Below are 25,624 nucleotides of genomic sequence, written 5' to 3' on the forward strand. Positions count from 1 at the left end.
ACATTAATCCAAATAATCCCTTACCACATCATGCCATTTTCATGAACAACCTCTCCAGATGGTACCGGAGACCCTTTGTAATAACAAGGACAGCTAATAGCAGGGACACATTTGCCAGTGTCATCCATGTATGTCCCTTCTTCACATGTGCAGCCATCCACAGCAGTAAACTGAATGTTGCAGGTGACATCTGGCTCACTCAGAGATCGGCAGGTGGGTTGGCAGGAATCAATGTTATAACGGTAAGCCAGGGTTTTGGGACAGATTTGGTATTTTGCTTGAAAAAGGAGAAAGCAACACATTATTCTGGAGCCTCTAAAGGATAATGCGGGTAATAATGAAGAGCTAGGTGTGGCAACGTACAAAGTATATCCAAATGCATTAGCTGTGTGCATATCTATTAATATTCTGTTTTGTGAGAGCAATAGTTTGAATTAAAAAAAGCTCAAGAAAGGGGTGTTACTGTCCTCAATGTGGATTTAGACAAAGGCTGTTTCACTGTGATCATTCCATGTACTTGACTGGCTTTTGAATGAATGTGTGCGAATCTAGATTCATCTTTATGTACTTTCTATCTGCTCTGAAAATATGCTCTCATTTCTTGCCAAGATTACTTGGATGTAATTGTGCACATAGAAATGAGAACATAGTCATTTATTCATGCAGCATTATGGGAATTTATTGGATGTTGTCATTTGGTGCTAATCAAGAACCTTAGTTCATACTAGTCTCTTCTGCCTTTTACATAGGAACATAGGAAGCTGCCATATACTGAGTCAGACTATTGGTCTATCTAGCTCAGTATTGTCTTTACAGACTGGCAGCAGCTTCTCCAAGGTTGCAGGCAGGAATCTCTCTCAGCCTTATCTTGGAGAAGCCAGGGAGGGAACTTGAAACCTTCTGCTCTTCCCAGAGCAGCTGCATCCCTTGAGGGGAATATCTTGCAGTGCTCACACATCAAGTCTCCCATTCATATGCAACCAGGATGCTGCTTAGCTATGGGGACAAGTCATGCTTGCTATCACAAGACCAGCTCTCCTCTCCATACACCAGCTCTCCTCTCCTTTTCTGTATGACACATCTGCATGGCCAAACGCCATCACTGGGTTTATCTGGAAGAACTGTGGAAGTTACTGTAAGACTGCTAAGAAAATAGATGAGGCATGCCTAGGTGCCACAGATTTCCTCAGAGTCTTGTCCAGGATTGCTCTGAATTTGGTCTAAAAACTTTCTTCACCAATAAGTGTTTGGTTGGGGAGTCCCATCATACTTACTGCAGATACTGGTTCTCCATCCACTCAACAGGACTCCTTTGGCAGTACAGGCTCTGACATAAGAGGAGAGGGCAGCACACATACAATCCTCACTCTTTTCACAGTTACAGGTGTCAAACATGCAGTTCTAGAAATACAAAAAACACTCACTCTTATTCCCCCTTCAGTGACACTTTCTTTTAAGCCTTCAGATGCAGAGGTCATTGACTATTTGAGGCCTGGTCTCCACGTGCAGCAGAATAAACTGAAGAATCCTGAGCTGGTAGAGCAGACCATACCACTATATGGCAGGGGATCACATTATTTGAATGATCCACCATGTAAATGATCCATTGCAATTTAATAAACGCTCGAGCACATTAAAGAGAAAGGTTCAATCCCAACTTGTTCCTTTCTATGTTAGTTTTCTATCTGCTGGGTTTGTTTGTTTATGTAAAGAAACATTCAAATATGTCATTCCCACCTATGGTCTGAAGTGGTGTAGTGAATTTTATCACCTCAGAAATTTACTACCTCGTTCCTAAATATTCTATATATTTCTAGACCAGGTCTTAGTCTACATACATTGTTTTGGAGGGCCAAATTCCATTCTGTAAAAGAAATAACAGAAATAAACATACTTGTTGGAGGGTGGTGGATGAAATGGCTTTCCTTGTACAGATATACGGACCTAACTACACAGCCGTTATGTGGGATGACCAACATGTAGCTACTGACTAACATGCATATCTAATACAAGAAAAGCATGACGTGGCTTTTCAGTGTTACTTCACCCACACTTCAATTAATTGGGTGCCTCTTATAGAAGACATCACACATTTATTTTACAAGACTGTATTGGGGAGCCTTGTGGGGAAAACATGAATGGTTAGCAGCCATGAATCCCCCATGATGTCTGTCTAGGGCCTAACTTTGTTATAAATGAGTGAGGTGACTTGTAGTTTGCACAACTACTTGAGTAGCTATGTATGTATAGGCAAATAATATAAAAACAGGTGTATGTGTCTTTTTACTTTATTGGTTACTTTAAACTGTGCTGGGGGGGAGGCTGGGGCTGGGGCTGGGAGTGGTAGCAGAAGTTACCTTGGAATCAAGTTAAAATCACAGTATCTTTGCAAAGATATGCCAAAACCAGACATTTCATGCTGACATTTGATTGCTATCTGATATCTCAGAAACTGGCAAACAAAGTTGCCAAGCATGCAAAGAGGAATGGAATGAAGAAATGTTTGTATTTACTAGTGGAGCGAGAAATGTATATGTTGGATTACATGATATGGGGATTAATAATATACATTAATGATACTCAGGAAACTTGGCAAAAGGCAAATTAAGATCTTAGAGTAGCTTATCCAGTTTGGCCAGATTTCCTCCTCTCTAAGAGTTATTTGCAGCTTCTTATTGGCACTTCAAGGGAAGAGAATTTGAAAAGTACCGTGTGGTAAACAGCTGGATTTACTACAGAGTGGCATTTCTGAAAAGGTCCATTGCTATCTGTCAGCAGTCCGCACCAGTGTTGAGCATATTTTTCTGTGAATACAGAAGACAATATAATTTTATTTCACTTCCTCCTTGACTATATTTTTTCTGAGACAGCTTTTGTAATAAGCCTAATGAATTCAGTGGCCACTAGTGCCTTCACTAACCCCAGTTCTCTGACACAACTCTGGTTTCTAGAATGTAAAGCAGACTCTAGCACACAGTTTCAGACAATGGCCACGTAACATAACATGGAACCGCAGGTCCAATTGACCCACAGCCCCTCACCATGCTCTCCAGTCCCCATTCAGACATTCAGGAGAGCTGCTTCTCTGCAGTCAGTGAGATTGCAGAGAGACGGGGGAGCGGGCTGTGTGGGACCTGTCCTGTTCTTGAATGGACAGCCTGAACAGCCAATTGGACAGCCTGAACAGCCAATTGAGCTTCCTCCCTCAACTCCGGTTCAATGGGGGCGAAACTGTGGTGCCAGCACTGCAGAAATGGAATTTGCGGCACCCAAACTTCACTCTGAACCAAAGGTTCAGATTGGAATTTGTGGAAGGAAACCACAGGTCCCTTTCCCCCCGCAAACTCCATTTCCTTGAGTTTGGAAGTGTAGGTTAGGAAACCTGCATGTCCAAAAAAATCCAAATTCAGACATTCTTTCTATTTAACTCAGGTTAACATTTAACCCATTATGTACATTATTAACTTCTGGTATGTATTTCTTTCTTGTGTTTTTGTAGTGCACCATAATCTGTCAGGAAGATGTTGCCTGCTTGCAGGATATTAGTCTAATTTATCTTTATGTATCTATCTAAAAGATCTAGACATACAAGTTAATATTTCAAAGTCATCTTGGGTTTCTGCTTATTTTTGAAACCAAATGCTGAAGGTTTTCTCTTAAACAAGGTGTTTATCATTATTATTCTGATTCTTGATATTTACTGCAATGCACATATAATTGTGAGTCCAAGTATTTTCTGTAATGTACATACCATTTTCTATGCTGAGAGTACAAGGATTTTCAAATATGTTTTTGATGTTAGGGCAATCAGCCTGTGTTTTCCAGGTATTAGCAAAAGCAGCTGAAGTTCCTTCTACTACCCCACTGATGGCTTTGAAATCATCTGCCTGGACACTGTTGAAGTTTCCACAGAGTCCTAAGATGAAAATGGGAGAGTTTAAAATTTTCCATACAATATAAAAGTAATTTCAGTGAACATTTCCTCTATGTGGAAAGATTCTTGAGGCTTATTCATTAACCATCTTACCACATGTCTTTTCTTTGTGGGTTGGATCCAAGCGTACAAAGAGCTGCATGATAGGTACAAGCTGGACCTCTAACTGGAGGCCAAAATTTGTTTGTACAATGATGAAGAATGATGAAGGCCTGAACATGGTGATATTAGCTGTGGAAATAGAACATAATTAATTAGTTTTCAGACTGAATCAAACATTTCACCAGCTGACAACTGATAATGCATTTGGAAGTGGCAGTTGCTAGATGGCAGTGAGGAAAGAGAAGTTTGGTACACTCAGGGTATATTTTGCATGATTACAAAGGACAACTGCTTATACCATTTTCCTAATACCAGGAAAATTGTTCATTATTAACCATTTTCCATGAATAGTACAAAAATGCACTCCTACCATAGGAGAAGAAGCATGCTAAACTAAGATTTAAAAACCTATACAATGTTAATCTGCAACTAATGCTATTAGTTACAATGCTGACAAACAAGTAGATTTTGATGGAGTCTACAAAAACCCTAAACAAACAATAAGATCACCACCAAGCTAACCATATAATGAAAAGTAAACAAAAACTTAATCCAGTGTATTAAGTACGTAGCAAAGGAGGATAGGTAAAGTCCATGGTGTGGAGAATGATGTAATACAATACTAAGTCCACATATGCATCACGACAGTGACCTGGTGATCTCCATTTCAACGTAGATCTTTTTCAAGTGGAGAATGGTCTTCAGAAAGTAATACTAATTAATCATCATGCTCCAAAGTCCAATCTTTGTGTTTTCAGCCACCTTTACTACTTCTGGAAGATTCTCTCAAAACCCCAAGTTCTTATGAAGGTACAAAGGATGTCATTGGGTCACACATCTACAAGATGTGGGACTTATTTGTATTGTATTGCATCATTCTTTCCATTATATGGTTAGATAGTTTGGTGGGGATCTTATTGTTTGTTGTTGATTTGGTCTCAGAGATCCCAGTATACATTATTTGTCATCTTGTTGTCTACAAAACCCCATCATTACAAGTCTATACTAGTGGTAACTGCTGGCTGTAAGTAAACACAGTATTGTGAGTACCAAGGATGTGCTCCTCCATCAAATAATTATTTATCACAGCATCCCCAGCTATTCATTTTCATTGACAAGGAAAAGGTGTTTTCCTATGGCAGATTTTAAATTTAGACCATGTTTGCAGTGCTAGAAAAGCCTGGCTTTTAGTAATTGTTGAATGTTTTAAATTGTTTAAATGATTAAATTGTTTTAAATTGTTGTAATAGCTGTTTTATTTTTATTGTGTTTATTTATGTGAACTGCCTAGAGCCTTTGGAATCAGGCAGTATATACATACAATAAAATAACATAAAATAACATAACATAAAATAAAAAATAAGTCATCTCAATCTCACAGTTGTTTACTGGCATGAAACATCCAATGTCCACATGGACCTGCTCCATCCACATTACATTTAAATGCAAAATGGCATGTGCGCATAGGTCTCTCTTCTCTAATGTATTAGGAAATCTGTTTGAGCATGTAACTTACTGTATATATAGACCTCTGTGGCACCTTCCAAAAAGTACTTGAAGAGAATAGTCATTTGTAGAACCAGAACCAGAAAAAAATACCTTAAACAGAATTTCACCCTTATACTGAGTACAATAGTAGAATAAGAAAGCAAAGAATCAACAATGTCATAGGTTATTTCTGAAAGAGGAACCTACCCGCTGAGACCGGCAACTGGGTGAGGATCATATTCACATAGACAACCCCAGTAGATTTGATCACAACTACCTGGCAGACGAGAGAAGGCAAAGTGGTGATGGACAAGCAGCATTTTATCACAGAATTATCACAGACTGATTTTCATTACCAACAGTAGCCAATATGTGCTCGTTGCCCTTCGTCGTTTTAAAAAGACTCAGACCAGCTGTAAACAGAATCTACATTTTAAAGTATTGCATTTGTAATGGTGAAGTCTCTGACACTAGCTGGTTCAGGGACCTAAGCTGATAGGATATTTGCAGCTCATTTTCTGTGAGGGAGGCAAAAGCTGCTGATTAAAATATCATGTAGGAAACCGGAGTGGCTTTCTTTAGCAGGCTGAGGGACTGTTGTCCAGGTGAGATGAAACTTAGAAGGGAGCCCAGAGGCAACTTGGTTGAAGGAACGGCCAGTGCCAGGCAGACGGGTGAAGAAACAGTAGCTTGGGTGAAGCAATAATACCTGTAGTTCTGTTTCTACTTTGGTGAAAAAACAGCAGTTTCAGTGCACAATCAACATTTAAAATATACATTTCGACTTTTTTTTGTTTTCCATACTTACTGTCTGTCCTCCACCAATGCTGATGGCTATGCCTTTCAAGCAGGTCTCAGTGTCTGTCAGGCCACACTTTCGGATTTCTCCCAGGACAGTGAAGGCACTACTGTCACAGAGCTGGATACGAAGAAACAGAACATTAGAAGATTGAACTTTAGTTCAGTTGTCTTTCACATGAGCATCTGGGGGTAGTTTTTTTGGGGGAAGATATATTCTTGACAGATGAGCCCTCCATTGGGCTCTGCAAACCCTCCAACCGGATGAACACAGTAGCTGCAGACTCCAGTATGGAAACAGGGAGGTATCCCAGAATGAATTTCACTCCCAGCCCTCACTGCACCATTAGCGCTCTCTGCTTGACCCCTCTAGCTGCAGCACTTTATTTATTTACTTATTTATTTCATTTAACACATTTATATACCGCCCAAAATGCAAGCATCTCATAAGCATGGCTGCAGGCTGCCAGAGATTGCTAGAAATGATGATTTCACCCAAATGGTCAAACTCCAAGGTAGGATAGCTGCTGTGTTCATCCTACTTTGGTAAAAACAAAGGTACAAAAGTTGGGTTACCCAGGTTTGCATGAACTTGGAAGACAGGGTTCCTGTGGATTCTCCTGAGCAGCAATAGCTGAGTTTACTGTCTCCTGCCCTCTAATTCATGGTCATGTGAATGGGCTCAGTGTTTGAGCAAACTGGATTATTTATTTAAAATAATTATGATCTCTTTCCAATTGCTGACATCCACACTATGCTGCACTTGTGTAAACATGTTAGTGGATGTGAAGCTAGTCAGATGTGCTAAGTCAGGAGCTTGCATCCCACCTAGACTAGTTTTGTGTTAGCATGGGTCATGTGGGGGTGTGGTGGCATGCTGAAGATTTGCCAGAAGATTGTCTTGGGGGAAGGTAGGTGAAACCATGCCCTCCCCTGACCCCGCTGCCCTCCCTGCCCCAGCGACGATTGTGTACATAGCCTTAAATAAGAATAAAATACCACAGTTTTACAAATCAAAGATAGATTATGTTCAAGATCACATTCAACTTCTAGAAGAGCTTAAATGCTTGCTTAAATAAGCATATTTTGCCTTGCCTTTGAAAGGCACAGCAGGACATACAATAGTAAGTTTGTCTTGAAAGGCAGTTTCACAGAACAGGAGCCACTACAGTAAAGCTCCTTGCTCCTTGGCAAGGAGCTGGCGCCCTGAGCAGGGCCTTTCCCTAATTATCTTAGTAGTCAGGAGAGCTCATAAGATATAAAGATAAAAAATGGCAACCTCGATTATGCCTGAAAGCTAATTGGTAGTCAATTAAATTCAGTCAAAATATATAAATAGTGCCCTGTCCCAATTTAGAAATGAACTGCCACGCTTTGGAGTGTTATCTTTTGCCATTTCTGTTGCCCATTGTGTCTGTTATACCTGAGTATCTACAGGTAATAAAAGTTACAACTAGGATGCCAGAGTCTCCTCCCCTCTTAAGATCCCTCACAGTTGGATACCCAGTTGCCTCACAACAATGCCAAGGTAGGAATCTCAGGTTTATCTCAAGCCATAAACCACTTTGGCATGTGTCTACATAATCATGCTAATGTCAGTAACCAATGTTAAGCCTAGATTAGAACAATTGGGTGAACCAGGCCAAAACAAAAAGTATTCTACTGCCAGCCACATGCAGATTTGACAGGGAATATTTTAGGGGCCATGCACATTTCCAGATTAAAAGGGAAGTTAGCCCTGTTCACAAGTAATGTTCAATACTCATACAACAAGTGTACACAGGTAGAGATCTGTACACAGGTACAGTTATTCACACATTATATGAAATAACTTCCTTTCTGTCTCTTGCATTTGAGGGGCCACTACCTACAGTAGTTCCACTTTTAAATGAATGCATGTACAATCATTCACTCAAAACCATGTATGAGCCCTATGTCTAAATACGGCTATTGTTGAAGCACTGGATTGGTTCCAATGGTTTCCTTGATTTCCAGATTTCCACAAATCTAGCAACTAGAACACACTTTATATATTTGCATATTTGCTGTTTGTGAATAAGCTGAAGATGCCAGGGACTGGATCAAGACTCTTTTGTACACAGATCATGTATTCTATCACTGAACTATGCCCTCTTCCCATTCAAACCCTCCCCAAAGTTAGAGATTCCATTTTGATTACCTTTGTCAAGACATAGCTACAATCACCAAAGAAAGAATATTGTTTCTCATCGAATGTTGAGATGTGGGAGCCTCCTTCAATAGAGCACATTCCAGGGCATGAAAGGCTGACACAAGTCCACTGGCCTCCAGTGCAGGTACTAAAGAAAAGGCAGAGAGGTTCATCAGGTGACATAAGCCCTATTAAAAGGTTATTTTCATAGCATGTACAATCTGTGTACAGTTCACACATATACAAATCTATATATGCAGAGGTGCACCTAGGTGATTTTGGAGCCTGGACCTAAAGGCCTTTGGAGGCCCCCCCCCACCTGCAAATTAAGCATTATCATGCTCCGCCAGGCAACCACATCACCTGGGACAGACTAAAGAGGATCTGAGGGGCCCCAGGGGCTGTGGAGGCCCTGGACTTCGGCCCCAAAGAGCACCTCTGTATACAAGCATACAATATTCACACAGGTCCGATTCACATACAATAGTACATTCCCTATCTATGTCCCGTCTTTTGTATTCATGTTCACTTTTAAGATGAATGTGTATACAATCATTCATGCCAAAATATGCACATGTGTACAACCACCTGTATGCACATATAGCTTAATGTCAGGATACAGCTATGAACCAAAGGGAAACAAAACAATTAGTATAAAGAGTAGCCAGATTATTGGACTTTCACTTTAATAGGTTTATTCCCATTTATTTCACTGGTGGTGTGGATTGTGGTATTTGTTAGTAATGGCTTGCCCAGCTCCTCAGTGTGGAGAAAAGTGGCAGTCCAGCACCCTTTTGGAAAGAACAGTGTGAGATTAGCTACTAGTCAACTTTCTGAAGCCAAACAGAATGTTTTTACACTCTGCCAGATTGGCGAAAGAAACGTTGGGAGTGTTACCTATCTCACACTGTTCCTGAACAAATGTGGTTGAATAAGTAATTAGTTGGACATGTTCATTAGTGGCAAGGACAGTGCAGATTGGTAAGGAATAGTAAGTGAATATTGCTGAGTACCCTGAGGCAGCCGCATTCTAGCCATGAGGGGAGGATTATCCAAACAAACTCCTTGAGGATTAACAGCATGAGGGAAATTGAGATGGACTTTCCTTTAGCATTGGCAACATCACCAACCTCAAAGGCTGGGTGCCTTGAGGGGGGTAATGCTGCCAAGAGCTTCCTCAACCCTACAAAAGGGTTACTCATGAGGAGCAGAGATCAATTTCTAGCTGCCCGACTACTGCACGGAACCAGGCTCAGGTTCCCCAGCAGGTAGGACGGGGGGATTTCACCATCCTAGCTCCCAACTTGGTAGCAGGTGCCTGCGCTGTAAAAGGGGTGGAGTTTTGCAGAGCAGGTATGACATACTGCAGATATCAAAGTTGGACCAATAAAGGTATGGGCCCTTTTTCAGTCCAGCTAGTTTGCTCCATGTCTTCATGGGGGGGGGTGGGGGGGTGAGCAAAGAAAACAGAGATAGTAGGGGCATGAAGTAAAGCATTTCAGTTCAGCACTGCTCTTCATACGTGGCACTCGATGGACAGCAGCTCAGCAACATTTCCCAGAACAGGAGTCATTCTATCTTGATCAGGTTAAAGCAGTTAAGCTCTAGCCTTCAGCATTTTCACGCACATAATATATTCAGCCTTAGCAATTACATCTACCACATGCTTAGGCATTATGCATCCCATTAAACAATGCACAAAAAAGAAAAACAATGTCTGTGTTTCAAGTGGGCTGTTTACCATGAAGTGCACTGGGATGCAAAAGAAGCTCCAGGAGAATAGGTGTCCCCATTGTAAGTACAGTGACAGTCCTTAATGGGAATGCACCCGGAGTTGTTAATGTCATCAAACACCGTGCCTAAAAGAAGAGTGGAGAAAGTTATGCTACTTTATGAGGATCTCTCGATTTTTAAGAGCTGATTGAAGCACATGATGTCATTCCCCGGACTTTAACAGTATAGTGTCAGTGGTGGCTGTGTTCATGTCTCTGTCGGCAATCTAGTTTGTTATAATTTTCTAGTAACGAAAAAAGGCATAGTTGTGACAGCCATACAAATACCTCTGGGGCATGGCATACAAACAAAGACAATTAATGGCTCATTAATTTCAATGGGACTACTCATGAGTAACTTAGCCTGGGTGCTAGCTATGACTACCCCATTCAAAACTGTAACCAAGGAAGCTTTTTGCTAAAGAATGTTGTTTCTTAATACCACAGACATTTCAGTCAGTAGAATGCACAGGGCTGCAACAAGAAGGCATGGGTGGATGTTGATTTACCTGGGGGACAGAAGCAGCCATCTGTACAGTGCTCTTCACAGAGTTGGGACCTTTCAGGATTGGTGCAAGTATCAGCGCAGGCAGATCCACATTCCTGGTGCTGCATGTTGTAAGGACATGGCTTGCCTGAAAGTAGCAATAAATTATGAGATGTTACTGTTCTCCATATAGTGTTTTTCTTTTCCTGAGATGAAAAGAGCTTAAGCTGTTGCTTCCTGTTCTGGCCCACTGCATTTTTCATATAACATAGGAAGCTGCCATATACTGACTCATACCATTGGTCCATCTAGCTTAGTATTGTCTACACAGACTGGCAGCAGCTTCTCCAAGGTTGCAGGCAGGAATCTCTCTCAGCCCTATCTTGAAGTTACCAGGGAGGGAACTTGGAACCTAGATGCTCTTCCCAGAGCAGCTCCATCCTCTAAGGGGAATATCTTACAGTGCTCACACATGTAGTCTCCCATTCATATGCAACCAGGGCAGACCCTGCTTAGCTAAGGGGACAAATCATGCTTGCTATCACAAGACCAGCTCTCTTCCACACTGCATGTGATGCCTAAGCACTGAGCAGAGAGGTGAAAATATCTTCCACAGATACTTACCACATAGATCTGCAGATCTCCACTCAAGCGGTTGACCACCAGCATGGGAACATTGCCGGGAGTATTCAGCAAAGGTATTACAAATGCAGAATTCAGTCATAGACTTGTCACACTGGCACAAATCTTGTATGCATGCATCAATGTAATCTTGTACCTCAACCAGTGCATTGCAGGCCGTGAATGCTTCACTGGTCAATACAGTCTGGCAGATAGTACTCTGGAAGGAGGAAATCAACAGCATTAAGACAATGGGCTTTACAAAACACTGGTTAACTATTGAACTACAGATTTTGATGGATAGTATTTAATTTAGCACTTATTTCCAAGAGTTCATTGCTGTTGTTTCCCCCCCTCTTTCCCTGAAAATAGAGGGCAGGAAAGTAAGAATAGGCTTCACTTCTTTAAAAGTAGGTGCAAAAACAAAGATCCTTACAAACTCATGGCTGCAGTTGCTTGCGGCTGTAGGGGCAGGATCTTGGCATTGTTCTGTGGGTCCATCCATCTTTTGCATATTTCCAAACTGCACAGGAGTCAGCATGATATCTGCAATAAGCATTACATAACATATTTTCAAAATCATCATCCTAAAATTGTTTGTGCATGGAACAAGAACAAATAGAAGCAAAGATAGCCAATTCCCCAATTTGGGGAGAAAAGCTTTGTTTCATTCCCAAACTAGAGTTAGTCCTGTTATCTGTAAGACTCCATTTGTTGTAGGTAACTGGGGAATCAGGCATGCCCATTTCTGTATGTGGCAAGAAGTCACACGTGACCTAGCCAGTAGGGGTGTGCAATTTGGATTTTCGGTGTTTTGGTTCGGACCTGAACTGAAACACCCCTGTTCTGTACTGTGCCAGAATTTTGCCCACCCAAATTACCCCTGATTCGGTTAGGAGCCGAATTAATCCGAATCTGAATCTGAATCGATTCAGATTAGAAAAACGGGTCCTGGGGCCAAAAGAGTGGGGTGGGGTGGTATTTCCCAATGGGTGGAGGCTACCACCCAAATTTCAGGGGGATTGGGCAACGGGCTGATTTTTGGGGAATTTTTGAAGTTTTAGTGTCTTTGGGGCAGATTGGGGGCAGAAAGTGGGACCTGGGCCAGAAGAGTGAGGTGGGGTGGTAGTGCCTAATGGGTGGAGGCTACCACCCCAATTGCAGAGTGATTGGTCAGAGGGCTGATTTTTGGTGAATTTCTGAAGTTTACGCGTTTTTAAGGTTTTCCCCCATTAGGTAGAATGGAGGGTGTATCACTTCACGTCGGGGGGAAAGGGGTGGCCTAGAGCGGTGTGGGGTTGGTGGTAGTGCCGGGTAGGGGCAAGGAAGCTACCTGAATTTTTTCCAAAGGATTTGGGCAGAGGGCTGATTTTTGGTGAATTGTTGAAGTTCACATGTCTTTAAAGTTTAGATTCTATGATAGCAGATGAGAGTGGATTCATGGTGTGTCATTGAAAATCTCATTTGCTATCACAGAATCCACACTCAGAACACCTCAGAAGCAACAAAACTCCAACAAATGAAATCACCAAAAATCAGCCCTCTGCCTAAATCCTTCGAAAAAATTCAGGTAGCTTCCTTGCCCCTATCCCGCACCACCACCAACCCCACCCCACTCTAGGCCACCCCTTTCCCCCCGACGTGAAGCGATTATACCTAAAGGGGGGAAACCTTAAAAACGCTTAAACTTCAGAAATTCACCAAAAATCAGCCCTCTGCCCAATCCCCCTGGAATTTGGGTGGTAGCCTCCACCCATTGGTCACTACCACCCCACCCCACTCTTCTGCCCCAGATCCCACTTTCTGCCCCCAATCTGCCCCATAGACACTAAAACTCTCAAAAAATCACCAAAAATCAGCCCACTGCCCAATCACTCTGTAATTGGGGTGGTAGCCTCCACCCATTGGGCACTACCACCCCATTCCACTCTTTTGGCCCCAGGACCTTTTCAATTAAAGTGAAAGGAAAGCAATTTCTGCATTGAAATCAATGGAGGCAAAAAGGCGGGAAATTCAAAGAGACGTCAAACTGAAAACGGAGGGGGAAGAAGAAGACAAGGCTGGCACTTTTCTGGGGCACAAAATGGAGACCCGAAACACCCGAAAAATTCGGACCCGAAACAGGGGTGATTCGTTTCGGGTCCGAAATTTATCGGAACTCGTCAGGGGTGATTCGGTTCGGCTCCGAATTACCCGAAATTGGTCGTTTCGGGCACAGATCGTTCTGTGCCCGAAACGTTTCACACATCCCTACTGGCCAGTGCATTGCCAAAAAGACATCCTGAGGAGACATCAAGTTAGTCAATATAGATTAGCTAAAGGGCTTTGTTCCTGTTCTGAAAGTAAGAAATGATGATGGTAGAAGCTTCTTGATTATTTCCATGTCCCCAGATGCTTAACACATGCATATAAGACAACTTCCATACTAAGGGGAGAATTGTATTGATTACTGGAGCTGCCCCTGTACGTAGTCTGGAAACTACAGTTGGTCCAGAATGCGACAGCCAGGCTCGTCTCTGGGTCATCTAGGAGAGACCATATTACTCCTGTATTGAAGGAGTTACACTGGCTGCCAATATGTTTCCAGGCAAAATACAAGGTGTTGGTCATAACCTATAAAGCCCTAAACAGCTTGGGCCCTGGGTTTTTAAGAGAACAGCTTCTTCGTAATGAACCCTGCCGCCCACTGAGATCATCAGGAGAGGTCCGTCTGCATTTGCCACCGGCTCGTCTGGTGGTTACTCAGGGACGGGCCTTCTCCATTGCTGCCCTGAGGCTTTGGAATGCGCTCCCTAGTGTAATAAGAGCCTCCCCATCTCTGACATCCTTTAAAAAGTCCTTAAAGATGCATTTCTTCACCCAGGCTTTTAACTGATATTGTTTTGATTGTTTTGAATGTTGTTTTTAGAATATTGTTTTAAAAATTTTAAATTGTGTTTTACATTTCTTGCTTTTAAATTTTTGTTTTGTTTTGCTTTTGTTTTTAATTAATGTTTTACTTTTTAATCTTGTTGTAAACTGCCCAGAGACATAAGTTTTGGGTGGTGTAAAAATATGATAGATAGATAGATAGATAGATAGATAGATAGATAGATAGATAGATAGATAAATATTGTAACCAGCTGTCTTCCTGTATCTCAGGTGTGGTATTAGACAGAGCAGGATCAGCCAGATTTCCTATATACCAACCTCTCACCCTGCCCCAACCTTTGATGTTTTACTATAGGAGAAGAGAACTTGATAATCACTTCAGTTCGCTTCCTAGAGAGGAAATATTCATGGATAAACTTTTTGGCTAGGCTTTAGACTTTCTTTTTCCCCAGCTGGGACAAAGAACAGACATGCTTCTGAGAATAGCAAAGGACTTTAAATCCTTTTTTACAACCTTATGAAATCTGCTTTCTAATATATCAACAGCCATATCAAGTAATGTGTTAGAAATGTATCTTTTATTTTTGTGCTATTTTCCTGATTTTCCTCCTGAATCTTTTTTTGGCTGAAAACGCTATTGCCCTTTTAAAAAGATAATACAAAGCTTTTTGCCTTTTTATTTAACTTGACTGTGTTTGGTTTGATACTCTGCACCAGGGATGTGCATGAAACAGTATTTGCACTCCATTCTGAGCTCAGAATGGAACACAAATACCCAGAACATTCAGTCCGAACAACCGGTCGAGCCAGTTGTTCTGATGGAACACCCCCCACCCCCCTGTTCTGAGTCGAAAACATTCCAAGTGCTCTTCTGGCCTCTGAGCACACACAGCAGCCCTTTGCATGGTGTTGCTGACTACTGACCGCACAAATGGCTGCTGCACATGCATAGAGGCAAAAAAATGAGTCTAAAATGGTGCTCAGAATGGGGTTGTTCCATTCAAAGCTTGAAACAGACTCTTCAGTTGAAGGGCCTTCTTGGACATTCAAAACATCCCATTTTGAGTCAGAACATTCCACCAACAGAACGTTCTCCAGATCCCTACACTGCACCAGCCCTACTGACACCCTGTTTGGTTGTACATCACATAAAACATTTTTGTTTTAGAATATTTCTGAGACTCCAGGAGATTCCTTTTCAAATAGCTGAATGTCCCTCACATATTTTGGGGGTTCAAGCTTGAGTTGAAGAGGCATCCAGAATGGGCAGTGATGGGAGCAAAAAATTCTTTTGAAGGGTTTTCAAGCACATCTGGCATGAATTGAGTTCTGGAGGTGCAAACCTGGTATCCAGGTTGCAGCAGCAAAGCACCGAGCCCTCAGCCACAGCTCCACAGGTGTCTTTGCCCATTTACCTCTACAAAACCCAAGTCCTTGCCTCATGCCAATGCATCAGTATCTTACAAGTTGTGATAAATATACTAACCATAGCTGCTCTATATACATGAAGAGTCCTGGCTAAAATCATTGAAAGGAAGACCAAAACAACAAGAACCCTCCCCACCACCCAAAAATCAGGCCTCCATCAGATAACTGGCAAAAATTCCTTCCTGGCTCTATCAGTCAGCAACTGATTGAGATTCGCATGATTCCCCTGCTGGATGAATTGTCAGAAGTCTTCCTTTACAGAAGGGCAGGAAGAAGTGGCCAAAAATAGAATGTCAAGCTTTAGGCCCATCTTCTGCTAAACACTTATGAAGTGGAGTTGCTAGAAGGGGGTTTCATTGGCCATACTCAATCACTCCTGCCCCCAGAGTGTTGCTACAGTGTGACACTGGCCAGGGAGGGAGGTCTAGCTTAACGTGGACTGTGAGGTGGTGCAGCCTGGAGAAGGCTCCTCCCTTCCACATCACCATGGATCCAAGAATCCTATTCCCCCTTGGCACAAACTTCAGCCACCATGCAAAGAGGGGAGCCTCTAATTTACTATATAAAAAGAAAATCCACATTTTGAAGATGCGTAGACTTGTTGCATGATTATTTAAAACAAGATGGGAGAGTGAAAAGCAAAGGAAAAAACCAATGAGCTAACAATATTTAAAATACCAGTCCTTGTCCTTTAAAAATACTACTATACAGTTGTTAGATCAAATCTTTAGAAACAGTGTTTGCCAAAGTAAAGATTGTCACTTTACAAATGAAGTGAACTGGTAAGCATCTCATTTTAAAAAAACAATAAAAACTGAAGTGCCAGTGTTGCTTTTGTTACTTACTGTTTGAAACAAATTCATTGTATGTTGTGATTCCATTGAAGTCCCCACAAAGTCCACAGGTCTGATTAGCATATTTCTCATTCAGCTCCAACTAAAGATAGAAAAAGCAGCATGTAAATACACTTCACATCCCGTGTATTGAGCATTAGAAGTAATAACTATGTACTCTGAGCTCCTTGGAGGAAGAGTGGGATATAAATTTAATAAATAAATAAATAGTCAGACACATTAGGCTGATTTCTAATGGCTAATGTTAGGATGCTGTTTCCTTTCTGATTCTGAAATTTCCATTAGAATCTGCATGACACAATGACCCAATATAATGACCAAACAAAACAAAAGGTTCTAGTGTGCATGGAGTCAGCCAGAAATACTTAATAATGTTCACATTTTGATAGGTTCATACTGCACAACTGTGGCCCTCCTGAAGATGTTGGACCACAGCTCCCATCACCCCTGATTATTGGCCACTATGATTAGGGATGATGGGAGTTGTAGTCTAACAACAGCTAGAAGGCTGACATTTTGCAGCTCAGATCTATTCTCATGCTGCAACCACTGTTCCCACTAACAGGGATTCCCAGCTGTTGTTGACTACAACTCCCAGCATCCTCAACTGCAATGGCCTTTGGCTGGGGATTGCGGGAGTTGTAGTCAACAACATCTGGGAATCCCTGTTAGAGGGAACACTGGCTGCAACATATGGAACATATTCTTACCAGAAGGCCATCTTCTTCATTCCACATTAGCAGAAGGCCTAATTTGGCAGTGATTTTCAAGTAAACGGTGCTTCTCTCAATCAGGATTCCTGAGTGGCTATAAGGCAGCTGAACTCTAGAGGTAAAGAAATTGCAATTGAAAGCATATGTGACAATCTCTTATTTACAAATATCTAATTCAACTTTGTAAAATAAAATATTATATGGTGTCACTTCATTATTAGCAGATCTTTGTGATGGTTCAAAAACATGAGGCACATATTCTTGTAGATATTGAACCTGAAGACTGCTTTGATCTTTGTCATTCATTATGTCTTATTAACCTCTATTTTCTTATTTACAGGCTGCTATTGTGAAATAATGAATGAGATTGTTAATAAAATGATTGTACTTACCGGTCTCCATTGACAATAATGGAGCTTTGAGTCAGTTCAATGTCCATTCCACCAAGTTTCATGGTGACATCACTAATAAGGGTAGCATTCTGAACTACAGAGCGTCTTATCTGGATATTGAAGTCTTCATAGGCAGCTTTGCAGTGCGATGCAAATACATAATTGCATTGCCCAGGGAAGTAATAGATGTCTCCATCAAAGGTCTTGAAGTGGAAATTACCCCATGTGCTGCACACTTGCTTATTGTGAACAGGGTTTCCAGCTATGGATTCAAAGCAATTGTTAAAAGTTTGCTAAAAGTCCTCCATCTATCCATCCATCCAACCAACTACCGATTCATCCTTTCATCACAGTCTCAATTGAGCTCTCAGATCATGATCCATATAAAATATGGCTCCATAGTATGGCTCTATTCTACCATGAATGTATATCTGTCCATTAATTGCACTTGAACCACTTTATCCTGATTTCCCCATATCTAACGAATATTCTACAAAGCTTCAGGCTAGAGGTCCTAATCCTTCCCCCCCAGACAATAGTTGCTAAAGTTCCATTAAAGTGAATGGAACTACACTTGAGTCAGTGATTTGAAATTTATGGTTTGAAACTGAACTATGGGCAACTTACCCTTGACAGCCAGAGTTGTTCTCACTGGAGGGATGATGGTAACTGTAGAAGCTGATGTAATTAAAGGAAAGAAATAATGTTATAGCTCATACAAGCCCTTCTATAATAACGAGAGAGAGTCAATTGTCTCCAAATGCCTTTAATGATTACTGTTCTGAAGTTAAAGACACCCATGGCGCTAAACGGTGCTATGTTTCTCTTTTCACATTTTAGACAGTGTGATTATTAATGGAAATTTATTGCTCATTTCACATTATCTCAGAGAGTCCACTGAATCATCTGAGGATTCAAAGCTGGAGCCCAAATGACTGGGCCCAGATGTGGAAGGAAGGAACACAACCAGTGTAAAGATATTAACAGCCCAGCCCTGTCCTATGCATATTTATTGCAGTGGCTGACATCCCAGTGGCTGACATCCTGACTAATGGAGTACATATGCAAAGAGGCTCTGTGGGAACATGCCAGGACCCATGTGTAGCTCCCCGAGTCCTTCTATGTACATGATGCTGTGCCAGATGGCTAAGAGTGCTGAGTGCTATCTGTACTCTGGAAGTGCTCTGTAGGTCAGAAACACACTGCTGAGAACTTACAGAGTGATTCTGTAGCATAGGCAGCACTCAGAACTCTTAGCTCTCCAGTGCAACAGAACACATATAGGAGGACTAGGAGAGTTGCATGCGGGTTCCCGATATGTCACCATAGAGCGCTCTTCACAGAGCCCACTCGGTTAGTTTAGGATGTCGCCCACTGAGTTTAATGGGATTTCTTCCTCAGTAAGTATGCATAGGACTGAAGCAAAAACCCAAACCAAACAAACCAAAAACAAATTAAAAAAACCACTCTACTAATTCTGCCCCCCCGACAAAATGTTCTGAACATACAAATAGGGAATGTACTGATATCACACTACCACTTCCACACTCCTATTTTCTAGAGGGAAGAAAAATGTCAAAAGAATTGGCACTAAATACAACTCTACAATTTGAAATGTATCGAAGTTACCAAAATGGTGCTAATTTTCCTAATGTAATAAGTCTTTTCTTGCACGGAACCTATCTTGAAGCTGACACTTAAGCTCTCACCTAAACCCAGAAACTTTCATAATCAATCTGTGTAGTGCAAGAACCTCACAAAACTCCCTAGAAATCTAAATCCTTCCATCACCTTTGATTCTCATTACAAATTGCAGTGGAACACTATATTAGGATTTCAGTTGCTGACAAAAGGTGATTAAATTTTATGGAATATCTCATTGCTGAAAATGCACACAAAAGTTTTGGATTAAAAGTAGCCAACTCAGGGCATAACACACAGCAAAACAATGTCATTGTACTCTGTGTTGCCATACTGAGGCAGAGGATCACAGAATTTGGTGTGAGGAAAGGTGACAAGTCATCATGTCCTTACCCCAGAGGTTCCCAACTGTGGGTCCCCAGATGTTGTTGGACTTCAACTCTCATCATTTGTACCCACAATGGCCAACAACATATGGGGACTCAAGACTGAGAACTCCTGCCTTACACCATCACCAGAACCTGATTCAGGTTTAGCCCTGCTGCAAGGGAGAGGTTTTCAGCTCTCCTTGCACCAGTGCCTACCTCCTTAGAGGACATCACAAAATCTTCCCTCCTTAGACACGTTGTAACAAAAGGGCCACCACATTATTCAGGAAGGTGAAAGAATTTGAGCTGGCACCAGGTTGTACTAGGCTCTGGGGCAAAGACAGGCCATGGACCCCCTACCCTAATGGTGCCTTTTGGTGACTCCCTGAAGGGCTGACCAGTTGGACAACACTAGAAGCATCAGCTCTGCCTCCCCTCGCAACCTTGAAGAGTGGGGCCAAAGAGGAGACACTGCCAAAGCCTTTTGATGGCAACTCCCCTGCTCCCACTCCCAGAGGGTGGGGATAAAGAGGAGCTTCTGCCAAGACCTTTATGTGGTGATGCCTCAGGGAGGGAGGATTGCCACCAAAAGGTTTGTGAGCTAACGATTAGATAGGAGTTGCGGGGGAGAAGCTGTGTGTGAGGCAGGAGCTGGGGAGAAGAGTGCCAATTCTCTTACCCAGCATTTGACCAAAGTAGGAGGAAGAGCTGCCCTACCCAACTCCTGCATCACACACAATCCACTCCCCCTCCTCCTACTGTACACAGTTGTTTGCTCACACACAATCAAACAGCACAGCTGCCAAACCTGAGAAGGATACTTATCCTACCCAGTTTTCAATTTTGTGAACTGCCTCAGTTCTCTTAACTGTTCACGTACACCATATAAGAGTTATTTATAGGCATTTTCATAATGAGAAAAAATAAATGCTGTGCAGATGTACTAAAATCTCTCCAATTCTATGTTAGGAATGTAGTTAGTTAGTAAGAGCAGAAGCTGATATTACTCACTATTGTGGGTGTGCCACTTGTACATTGATACTCATAAAGTGTATTTGTACTTGCATACTGCGTAAATATAGTTCTAGATTAGATACCTACATGGTGTGAGTGTGTGTGTGTATTTGCATACTCCTTAACTGATGAAAACAAATATAATCTCAACATACATGGAATTTCATTCACCATATATCATCCAATAATCTGTTATCATCACCCTAAATGTTTAACCTAGGTAGAATCCTGAGAAACACAACTTTTGTTTTAAAACAGAAAACTATAGATGTCCCTTTTCTCAATATATAGTTAATACAGTTACTAAAACTAACTACAGTAAATTAGTGGTCATCATATGAGTTATTGCATTAACTAAATAGAAAGCAAATAAAAGTTAACTTTAACTTCAGTGGAGATTGACTGTACCAAGCCCATGCATTTTTACATTTTGTCTCTGTGTTTCAATTTTTCCACCTCAGTTACTGTACTTAGGTTTGTTTTTATTGAATTTGTTATTTAGATTTTAATATTGTAATCCCCTGTCGCGTGCCAGGGAATAGGCCTGGAAAGGGTCGAAGATGCCCAAACCACGTGATTTCTAATAGAAGAAGAGGGAGGGGGAACCTCCACAGCCCACATACACACACCCCCGCCACTTTGGAGAAGCCCCCCAGAGGGGATAAGTTAAAATTTTTTTAAAAAGTTCATCGAACCCCTGAACTGGGTGTGTGTGTGTTTGGTTTGGGGTTGAGCCGAACCGGGGGTGGTTGAGCTTGACCCCAAACTTTTGAACCGAACCAGTTCGATGTCAAACTGGTTCAGATTTGAGCCAGTTTGCACACCCCTAATTGTGACCTCGTGCCATTTCTGCTGCCAAATGACTAATTGACTCATGTGCCCTCATGCTAGCGTTGCTCATCTACAGGAGAGCAGTACTGACCAATATGCCCTTCACAGCTGCTGCCCACTTGAAGGAGACAGAAAGAGACTGCTCCCCTGCTTAGATGCTGCTGGCCTCTATCATGAGGAAGGTGCTTTTTGCCCTTTGAACCTGACAGAGGTTTCTAAAATGCTTTGTCAGGACCAAACTATACACTACATTAAGTCCATCATTCATGCTGACTAATGTAACTTTTCTTTTTAAAAATAGCCACTATTCCTACAGAGAACAATGGAAAACTAAAAATACATATAAATAAACATGAAATAAAAAATTCTGACTAAACAGATGCAAGGTGAGGTGGCATTGTTGTGCATGGTACCAGGGCTGTTGCAGACTTGTAAGGCAGCCAATGCTGAAGAGAATGCGTGGTTGTGCAATCAGGACTATCATGGTAACTCTCATTGTTGCAAAAGAAAGTAAAAGGTCGTTTACATGACCAGCCCTACCCAAGCTTGGACAGCCCTACCTTGGGTAGGGCTGGTCGTGTGGAGCACTGGGATCAGTCTCAATTCCGGCGCGCTGCACCAGGATAGACTAGGTTTTGTACCCAGGCTAATTGTGAAGTAGGTGATGTAGCTACTCAAGCAGGGAAATCTCCCAATGCATCATGCTTCTATCAGGGTGCATTGTGGGATGCTTGAGGACTTCCTCCTCTGGATCCCGGCTCTGCCTCTCACCGATTTACTGCTTATGTGGGCATGAGAGCAGCTGAGGGATGGGGAGTGGCAGGATTGTGTGCAGGGAGGCAGGGAGGAGTCTACCTCTCTGCCAGCCCACCCTAGACCCCGGTAAGTGGGTCATGTGTGAACGACCTTTAACTGTGATAGTGCTGCTTGCATAGTCACCCATTCTCTGCAGTGTTGGGGCTGTGTTATGAGTCCACAATAGCCCAGACATAGCATGCAGTGGTGTCATATCACTGTGCATCATGTTTGCTCATAAAACTAAAATTGAAATGCTACCTGCTGTATACCCCTTGCAATTCTGTATATCCCTAATAGTACCCCTATCCCCTGAACATCATCATCATCATCATCATTTATTTTAAAACAAATAACTATTCTGCATTCTGCACAATATTTCATAGATGCAATTACAACTAAAAAAAAGAGAAACTTGGTAGCAATGCTGAGGATGGTCATCTTTTCATGGATAGCAGCTTTGTGCAATAAACAGTTGCCTGACTGGCCACAATTCAGTAGATGGGAATTTCCTCTATTGCTGTATTTCTATGTTGGGAAGTTTCACTTTTTGATTTCTGCCGAGTCTACAGGCACAAAGCCTCTGTTCAGAGACTGGCAAGTACATAAGTTAATAAGCACACTTTGAGCCCTGCCTGATATGAGAGCATTTTCATATGTGGTGCATAAATCATTTTCAGTCCTCACTAGTCACACAGGGGGGAAACAACAACATTTTCAGCCTCAGTGTGAAAACACTTGAGAGGGAAAGGGAAAATATTTGAGGAAACTCAACAACTAAGAAACCAGAAGAAACAGTGCTCAAAGCATGAACATAATTTCAAGGATTAGTTCCAAACGAACAAATATCAGGACGAACAAGGAGGGACATAAAAACTGGTGAGAGATAGGGTTCTAAGAAGAGATGAACATCTATATACAAGAGGAACAGAAGAGGTATAGATCAGATATGGTGGGCTACATAAACCTACATGAGGTCAAGAAAGGGCTAGGAAAGACTTTATGAGGATGTGGAGGAATGGATAAATTCTAGGTTTGAAGTTTGGCATCCAGTAGCTATGGTAATATAGATCAGCAGGAATGGCTGGAATTCACTGAATTACTAGATATTCTGTACTGATTAGGAAAAACACATTTCTTTATTTCCTTAAAACAGTCATTCATTTAAAGAGGTCAACTTGAAGAATTTAAGCATAATTAACATTCTCTGGGTTGTACCTGGAGGGCAGGGAATGGCTGTTTTCAATTTGATTCATTGAAACACATTCAGATTTAGAGCTGTCATTATCTATTATTGAAAACAGGATTTAAAACAATGAAGTCAAAACTCTAGTCTGTACCTTTCCCAGTCAGAAACGTGCTGAGATGCAATCCTACCCATCGCCATCTCCACCTCCTTCCACTCAAATAAAGTTTTTTTAAAAATACCTACCTTCATTTGTCTGCTGCAAAGACTGATAATCATCATAATTTGATTGCTGCTGATCATACTGAGACTGCTGGTCATAGTACTGGGACTGCTGATCCTCATACTGGGATTGCTGGTCTGCATACTGGGGAGGGCCTATGGCTTGGACTGTGGTGAGAATTAAAATAATAAGCAAGAAAGAATTGTTGTGAACAGTGCTAAGTAACAATACTGTGAACTACCAAATAGTTAAGGTTCTAAATTCACCAACTTTTTAATGTATTCAATATTTTCATCCTACTTACCCGCTAAACTGTATTCAAGGCAGTAACAAAAATCAGTTTACCCAAAGTAGCTAACAATTACACATGACATCACAAAAATAGCAAACCATGAAATGTGAATGTTAAAACACAAAATAGAAAGCATAACACAACATCCTAAAACCATGTATCCCCTTTCTTTTTGAAAGGCAAACCAAAACAAAGGTTGGTTCACTTGCTGTATAAAACTGAGGAAGGAGGGACGGAGTCAGGTGAAGGTATTCTCTGGGTAGGGTGTTCCAGAGTGTAGGCATCTCTGCAGAAATTAGGGTTGCCAACTGTCCCTCATTACGCAGAACGTCTCTCATTTCAGGGATGAAATGTTGGTCCCTATAGGGACAGCACAGCATTTGTCCCTTATTTTGGTGGCGGGCGAACAGCTTCTTATTTTGAGAAGTTTTTGGTTGAAAAGTGGTATAATTTGAATATGTTCTAAATAATAACAGTGCTGGAACAATTCAATAGCATATTATTCAATTACATATACATCAATGATACTCAGGCTCTTGATTACCACTGCATGCACCTGCTGCCCACACCCAGCCCCCACAAACTTGTGTCCCTCATTCTGGCAATGAAATGCTGGCAACCCTAGCAGTAAGGGCCCTGACTCTGCCTGCCTAAGGGGTATCCCAAATTCTTGGAAGTGCGGCCCACACCAAATGCTGCCCCCTTATCTAGCAGGCAGTAATCTGATGAGCTCAGGCAGCAGTTGTGAATAGCCCCACACCTTTCTCTTCCATCTTCATCGGAACTGAAAACGAGAGGGGCAGAGTGGGAAAGGAAGTGGTGGAGAGGAGAGTGGCAAGCTAGAGCAGGAGTTCCCAACCAGTATCAATCACTCTGTCTTTATTATAGTCATAGACCAGCATAAAGTTTACATGTTAAAAGTGAGAGTAGATAAAAGTGATCATATGTGGAACGGTGCTTAAGGTACATAATAATACTAAAATTAGTAGAAAGTGCACCAGAAGCATGAGGGCATAAAAGCCTGAAAAGTCATATAAGTCATAAAAGTGCATAAAAGGCATAAAAAGGAGGGGGGCATAAATATGGATATAGAAAAATTAAAAGACAAGAGAAGACAGAAATACATAAAAGCCTGAGTAATAAAACTGGATAATGGCCAGACTATAAGGCTATATTGAGCAGGGGGTGGGGGTGGGTGGGAGGAAGGAGTGTAAGTCTTTCTACTGAATCAGTATTGAGTGAGCAATTGTAGAGCCCGCCTTGAGTCCCTGAGGGTCAGACTATGGCTGTTAAGACCTGCTGCCTCACCAAACCAGGCAGTGCTATATGTGATGGCAGGCTTAAAGTCAGAAAGCTGCAAGGAGCTGTAGAATTTGCTCAAACATCCTGGATACCTGAATAGCAAGCAATGGAAGGATGAGGGAGGTGCAAATGTCTCTATAGGAACAACAGTGGAGGAGGACATGCTCAGTAGTTTTGATCTGCCCTGAGCCACAGGGACATAGTCGCTCTGCAAATGGAGTCCTTCTATAATGGCCTTCTTCTAGCAATGCTGAAGGGAGGCCATGACAGTGAGCCAGAGTAAACATCCTTCTTTACTTTGGAACCTCCAGCTGGGTGAGATATGCTGCTGGAGAGGCAGAA

General features: G+C 41.8%; 1 protein-coding gene across 1 annotated transcript in view; it reads right to left on the minus strand.

Annotated features, from left to right (window-relative positions):
* The window catches only part of LOC128323965 (mucin-5AC-like), a 70,662-nt gene extending 45,903 nt beyond the window's left edge, over positions 1-24,759 (minus strand). Inside the window, exons 1-18 of the mRNA XM_053248022.1 lie at positions 24,741-24,759; positions 23,712-23,855; positions 22,095-22,154; positions 17,631-17,892; positions 17,236-17,350; positions 16,517-16,607; positions 11,809-11,918; positions 11,376-11,592; positions 10,774-10,899; positions 10,234-10,351; positions 8,502-8,640; positions 6,329-6,443; positions 5,732-5,797; positions 4,028-4,165; positions 3,752-3,916; positions 2,710-2,804; positions 1,275-1,401; positions 25-277 (exon numbers count right to left, since the gene is read on the minus strand). Of these exons, the coding sequence (XP_053103997.1) occupies positions 25-277; positions 1,275-1,401; positions 2,710-2,804; positions 3,752-3,916; positions 4,028-4,165; positions 5,732-5,797; positions 6,329-6,443; positions 8,502-8,640; positions 10,234-10,351; positions 10,774-10,899; positions 11,376-11,592; positions 11,809-11,918; positions 16,517-16,607; positions 17,236-17,350; positions 17,631-17,892; positions 22,095-22,154; positions 23,712-23,855; positions 24,741-24,759 (2,360 nt within the window). The remainder of the gene's footprint in view (positions 1-24; positions 278-1,274; positions 1,402-2,709; positions 2,805-3,751; positions 3,917-4,027; positions 4,166-5,731; positions 5,798-6,328; positions 6,444-8,501; positions 8,641-10,233; positions 10,352-10,773; positions 10,900-11,375; positions 11,593-11,808; positions 11,919-16,516; positions 16,608-17,235; positions 17,351-17,630; positions 17,893-22,094; positions 22,155-23,711; positions 23,856-24,740) is intronic.
* Positions 24,760-25,624: the final 865 nt, after the last annotated feature.

This window comes from Hemicordylus capensis, chromosome 1, assembly GCF_027244095.1.
Source record: "Hemicordylus capensis ecotype Gifberg chromosome 1, rHemCap1.1.pri, whole genome shotgun sequence".
In the NCBI taxonomy this organism is placed as follows: Eukaryota; Metazoa; Chordata; class Lepidosauria; order Squamata; family Cordylidae; genus Hemicordylus; species Hemicordylus capensis.